General features: G+C 55.6%; 1 protein-coding gene across 1 annotated transcript in view; it reads left to right on the forward strand.

Moving 5' to 3' along the window:
• Window positions 1-2,613, forward strand: part of ST8SIA1 (ST8 alpha-N-acetyl-neuraminide alpha-2,8-sialyltransferase 1) — a 75,109-nt gene extending 72,496 nt beyond the window's left edge. The window contains exon 5 of the mRNA XM_029047321.1: window positions 1,934-2,613. Coding sequence (XP_028903154.1) covers window positions 1,934-2,420 — 487 coding nt within the window. The 3' untranslated portion in view covers window positions 2,421-2,613. The remainder of the gene's footprint in view (window positions 1-1,933) is intronic.
• Window positions 2,614-6,404: the final 3,791 nt, after the last annotated feature.

Here is a 6,404-nt window from a genome sequence, read left to right on the forward strand (position 1 = left end):
AAAGAAACGAAACAGAACAAAACAAGTAGTCTGGTGTAAACATCAAGATAAATAGAATCGTAGATATATGCACATCATTAAGAAAAGAGAGTAATAAATAATATATACAAATAAGCACAGTGCTGTGGGGAGGGGAAGGGGGAAGAGCAGAGGGCGGGAGAAGGGGGGAAGGGGAGGGGAGGAGGGGCAGAGGGAAAGGGAGGGTTGAGTGTGGGAAGGCCTCCTGGAGGAGGTGAGCTCTCAGTAGGGGTTTGAAGGGGGGAAGAGAGTGAGTTTGGCGGATGTGAGGCGGGGAGGCATTCCGGGACAGCGGGAGGACGGGGGCCAGGGGTCGACAGAGGGACGGGCGTGAACGAGGCCCAGTGAGAAGATGAGCGGCAGCAGAGGAGCGGAGCGTGCGGGATGCGAGGGAGGAGGAGAGAAGGGAGGAGAGGGAGGAGGGGGCCGGGGGATGGGGGGCTTTGAAGTCAAGAATGAGGAGTTTTTGTTTCGTGCGAAGATCGACAGGCAACCGCTGGAGGTTTTTGAGGAGGAGAGTGACGGGCCCAGAGCGTTTCTGTGGAAAGATCATCTGGGCAGCAGAGTGAAGTATAGACTGAAGCGGGGAGAGGCAGGAGGCGGGGAGATCAGAGAGGAGGCTGAGGCAGTCATCCAGTGGGGAGAGGATGAGCGATCGGACTAACGTGGGAGCCGTTTGGATGGAGCGGAAAGGGCGGATCCTGGCGATGTTAGGAAGGTGAGACCGGCAGGCTTTGATGAGGGATTGGATGTGTGGGGTCAAGGAGGACCCCGAGGTTGTGGACTTGGGAGACGGGAAGGATGGTAGTGCCGACCAGCGACCCACGTCCCGCCTCCGGCCCGGAAGGCCCTCCTTCCTCAAATCCCACAGATAATTACTCTCTCCCCCAAATTCAAAGCCTTCCTGAAGGCCCATCTCCTCCAAGAGGCCTTCCCTGCCTAAGCCCCACGTTTCCTCATCTCCCCCTCCCTTCCATGTCGTCCTGACTCGCTCCCTTTGCTCTTCCCCCCTCCCAGCCCCGCACCGCTTATGTCCGGATCTCTGACTTTATTTGTTAGTATTGATGTCTGTCTCCCCCCGCTCTAGACTGAAAGCTCATTGTGGGCAGGGAATCTCACTGTTTATTCTGTCCTCTCCCAAGGGCTTGATACAGCGCTCTGCACCCAATAAGCGCTAGATAAATACGATGGAAGGAATGAATGAAGCGGAGGAGCTGGAATTAGTACCCAGGTCAATCGATCCGTCGATCTAGCAATCATTCGTATTTATTGAGCGCTTACTGTGTTCTGGGCACTATAGAAGTGCTTGGGAGAGGACAACGGAATAATACAACTGACCCATCCCCTGCCCACAACGAGCTGACAGCCTAGAGGAGACCTTATCTCCTCCAAGAAGCCTTCCCTGACTGAGTCCCCCTTTTCTCTTCCCTTCTGCATCACCCTGACTCGCTCCCTTTCTTCTTCCCCCCTCCCGGCCCCACACCGCTTATGTCTCTATCTCTCATCTATTTATTTGTATTAACATCCGTCTCCCCCGCGAGACTGTCAGCTCGCGGACTAGAATAGAAATACTATTGTTCTTTTGTCGTTCATTCATTCAGTCGTATTTATCGAGCGCTTACTGGGTGCAGAGCACTGTACTAGGCGCTTGGGAGGGTTGACTACAACAATAAACGGTCATATTCCCCGCCCACACCGAGCCGACGGTCCAGAGGCGGAGAGACAGACGTCGCTGACGGATAAATAAAATTAGAGCTATTTAAGAATCGTCCTCTCCCAAGCGCTTCATGGAGTGCTCTGCAAGGGGGAGGCGCTCAGTAAATACGATCGAGTGACTGAGGAGTCCCGATCCTCGCCCCACTCTAACAGGGTGCCCCCGTTATTTTTTTTGTCCGTCCGTCCCCCCCCCCCCCAGATTCCAGAACCTGCTCTGGTCTCGAAAGACTTTCGTGGAGAGCGTGAAAGTCTACAATCGCAGCTTCATCTACATGCCGGCCTTCTCCATGAAGAGCGGGACCGAGCCCTCTCTCCGCGTCTACTACACCCTGGCCGACGCCGGAGCCGACCAGGCCGTCATCTTCGCCAATCCCAACTTCCTGCGCAACATCGGCAAGTTCTGGAAGAGCCGGGGGATCCACGCCAAGCGCCTCTCCACCGGCCTCTTCCTGGTCAGCGCGGCCCTGGGCCTGTGCGAAGAGGTGGCCATCTACGGCTTCTGGCCCTTCTCGGTGGACCTGGGCGGCCGCTTCATCAGCCACCACTACTACGACAACGTGCTGCCCGACTCCGACTTCCACGCCATGCCGGAGGAATTCCTCCAGCTCTGGTTCCTCCATAAGAGCGGCATCCTCAAGATGCAGCTGGACCGGTGCGAAGACCCCCCCGTGCGGCCCACTTCCTAAAGACCGCCGGGCGGAGGGGGCCGGGCCCCGGGGGATCGATTTCAGATTCCGCGCTGGCCTTCCGTTTCCGGGACCCCCGAGGGCTGAAGGGGAGAGCCCGGGGGGAGACGACGGTCCGAAACGTACCTCCGGGCCTCGCGGCTGGACGGACATCGCGGGGGCCGTCTCGGGAGCCTGGCCGGGGTTTTGGGGGGCGGGGGGGCCGCGGGCCCGGGGCCGGCGGGCCGGGGGTCGTCGGTTTCGGGGGAGGAAGGGGGCCGTGGCGACGGGGGTCTGAGCGGGCCGTGTCGGAGGTGGAGGTCCAGGCCCTCGTCCGGCCCTAGACGGGCAGCCGGAACCTCTCGCGGAGGTTATTTATTCTCGGCATCGCTTCCGTGAGATGATCCTCCCTCGGAAGGAGGATCGGAAAAGTGGGTCGGCGGCCTCTCCGGGCCGGGTTTTAGGCCCCGTGCGTTGGCTAGCCGTTATCGACGGACGGGGGCGGCGGAGCCTGCTCTCGGCCTCCGGCTGCCCGGTCCTCCCGTTCCACCCAGGGGAAGGGGAGGACCGGTCGGGGTCGGAGCGCGAGGGTTCGGGACGATCGTCCCGGGTGGAGGTCCCAGGGCTCGGGGAAGGCCGGCAGGGAGAAGCCAGGCTAAACGACCCACCGATTTTTCCTCGGTGACGTGGACCGTTCAGGGGTTTTGGCCCCCGTGACACCAGCCCAGCTGGCCGGATCCAACGGCCTAGACTTCGACTCGTTAGAGCCAAAACGCCGCATTTGTGACTGGAGAATTTCCCCCCGTGCGACGTGTCCAGCGCGATGAATGGCAGAGCCCGCGGCAGATGACAAGATTCAGCCACTGCGGAGGTGCCGGCTCCGTCCGGCGCTTAGAACAGTGCTTGGCACATAGTGAGGGCTTAACAGATGCCATCATCGTTATCGTTATTCCTTTTCCCTGATTCCTGAAATCCCGAACGGTCCGGGGAGCCCGGTGCAAGGAGGGAGCAGGCCTGATAATCGGGGTATTCGTGGTCTTTGTTAAGCGCTTACTGTGTGCCAGGCACTGCTCTAAGCGTTGGGGAAGGAACGGGTTGGACGCAGTCCCCATCCCACGAGAGGCTCACGGTCTAGACGAGGGAACTGAGGCCCAGAGAGGTGAAGCGGCTTGCCCGAGGTCCCACAGCAGACAAGTGGCGGAGCCGGGATTAGAACCCAGGTCCTTCTGACTCCCAGGCCCGGGCTCTACCCGCTCAGCCGTGCCGATGGGTCCTGGGGCTCACAGCACGCCCCTGATAATAATGATGATAACGATGATCATAACGGTGGGGGGTGGGGGTGGTATTCGTTAAGCGCTTCCTATGTGACAAGCACTGGACTGAACGCTGGCCCGTCACAGTCCCTGGCCCATAGCAGGCTGATGGTCTAAGGGGGAAGGAGAACGGTTATCATACAGAGGAGGAGACGGAAGCATAGAAAAGTTAAGTGACTCATCCAAAGTCATCCAACTGGCTAGGGGCAGAACCGGGATTAGAACCCAGGCCCGGGTCTTTCCATGGTCTTTATTCTCCTTAGAACACGCTGGGATTACCAGGAAAACTCTCAGATTGTTAACTGGTTGGTAATCGCCAACCAATTGGTGGCAATTGGTTGGATTAAACAAGGAAGCGTCCTGAGAAAAGTCTAGAGGTTCCAGGTTCCCCTTTTTGGAAACCGATCTCTTTTTAAAAAATGGAAACCCACCTTCTCTTTGGTTCCTCTAGACCTTGAGCACCTTTCTGGGCAGGGATCATGTCTACCAACTCTGTCGTCCTCTCCAAAACGCTTAGTACAGTGCTCTGAAAGCAATAGCGCTTAGTAGATATCATTCATCGGCAGATGGGTAAATATCATCCATCGATTGGTGGATGGATTGATCTGAGGGCGAGTCAAGGCATTCCAAGCTTAAACCTGGAGACTTCGGTTCAGCGTTCGACTCCAAATAATAACCGTCGTATTAGTGCCAGGCACTGGACTGAGCGCTGCGGTGGACACGAGCCGGTCGGGTTTGGACACAGTCCAAATATATGCAATCCATCCAGCGGTCAATCCGTGGTATTAACTGGTCGCTTACTGTGTGCCGGGCGCTGTACTAAGGCCTTGGAAAAGTACGACACAACGGAGTTACAGTCTGTAAAGTAGTAATGGAAGGAAAGGACATCTGTCTCCCCTTCTAGACCGTCAGCTTCCGGTGGGCAGGGAACGTGTCTACCACCTCTGTTGTATTGGACTCTCCCGAGCGCTTAGTACAGTGCTCTGCACACAGCGAGTGCTCAGTCAGTACCATTGATGAAAATGTGCTAAAAACAGGCGAGGCCCTACCGACGGTCCAGAAGTGATGAAAAGCTGGATAGGCCCCAGATCCACGTGAGCGTTGCCCATCGCCGATGAACCATACACTGATCGGTCCACCGGTGAAGCGTACACCGGTGAAGCGTACACCGATGAATCGTAATAAAAATATCATCATCATCATCATTATTATTATCATTATTATCGAGTGCCGGCGAGTCGTTTCCGATTCGTAGCGACTCTATGGATCTATTTTCTCCAGAAGGTCCCGTCTTTTGCCCCGATCCGTAACCTTCCTAACGGTTCTTCCGTTGTCGTCGTCGTGGTCTCTAACCGTCTAGCGGCCGGGCTGCCTCTTCCACTTCCACGTTTTCCCTGGACTTTTCCTGGCCTCAGTGTCTTCCCCAGGGAATCCGTCCTCTTGATCATGTATCCAAAATATGCTAAGTTGAGTCATTTGGCCTTCCAAAGACCGCTTTGGCTTAATTTGCTCCAAAATCCATTTTTTTAATCTATCAGGCAGTCCATGGTACTGATGATGACGATTGTATTTGTTAAGCACTGTTCTGAGCACTTGGGTCATCATCAGGTTGTCCCGCGTGGGGCTCGCAGTCTTAATCCCCATTTTCCAGATGAGGGAACTGAGGCCCAGAGAAGTGAAGTGACTTGGCCAAAGTCACCCAGCCGACAAGTGGCGGAGCCGGGATTAGAACCCACGACCTCCGACTCCCAAGCCCGGGCTCTTTCCACCGAGCCACGCTGCTTCTCATAAAAGTCTTCTCCAGTACCACGTCTCGAAAGGATCGATGTTCTTTCTCTCCTGTTTTCTCACCGTCCAGCTTTCGGATCCGTACGCTGGCAGTGGAAACGCTACAGAGTCGATAATTCGTATTTTTGGGGCGACTGTTACCTCGGCCCATTTCATGACTTTTTTCCAGGCTCTTCAAAGCAAGTCTTCCTGACGTTCATCTTCGGCCTATCTCTTGACTATCGGTTCCTTTACTATTGATTATCGATCCCAGGAGAGAAGAATTGTCAACTCTCTCAATCTTCTCTCCATCCACTACAGATGCGTTCAGACTCCCAGTTGTCAGAATAATAACAGTAGTAATCGGGATGTTAGTTAAGCGCTTACTATGTGCCGGGCACCGAACTAAGCGTTGGGGCGGACTCGAGCAAATCGGGGTGGACGCCGTCCCCGTCCCACGAGGGGCTCACAGTCTCCATCGCCATTTACAGACGAGGTAACCGAGGCCCAGAGAATGATAATAATAAATAATAATTATATTTGTTAAGCGCTTACTATGTGCCAGGCCCTTGGGGTGGATCCAAGCAAATCGGATTGGACGCGGTCTCCGTCCCACATGGGGCTTCCAGTCTCAATCCCCATTTTCCAGACGAGGTAACTGAGGCCCAGGGAAGTGAAGTGACTTCACTCATTCATTCAATAGTATTTATTGAGCGCTTACTCTGTGCAGAGCACCGTACTAAGCGCTCGGAATGGACAGATCGGTAACAGATAGAGACGGTCCCTGCCCTTCGACGGGCTCACGGTCTAATCGGGGGAGACGGACAAGAACAGTGGCAATAAATACGATCAAGGTGACGTGAGGTGAAGTGACTTGCCCAAGCTCACCCAGCAGACGAGTGGCGGAGGCGGGATTAGAACCCAT

The sequence above is a fragment of the Ornithorhynchus anatinus genome, chromosome 2 (assembly GCF_004115215.2).
Source record: "Ornithorhynchus anatinus isolate Pmale09 chromosome 2, mOrnAna1.pri.v4, whole genome shotgun sequence".
In the NCBI taxonomy this organism is placed as follows: Eukaryota; Metazoa; Chordata; class Mammalia; order Monotremata; family Ornithorhynchidae; genus Ornithorhynchus; species Ornithorhynchus anatinus.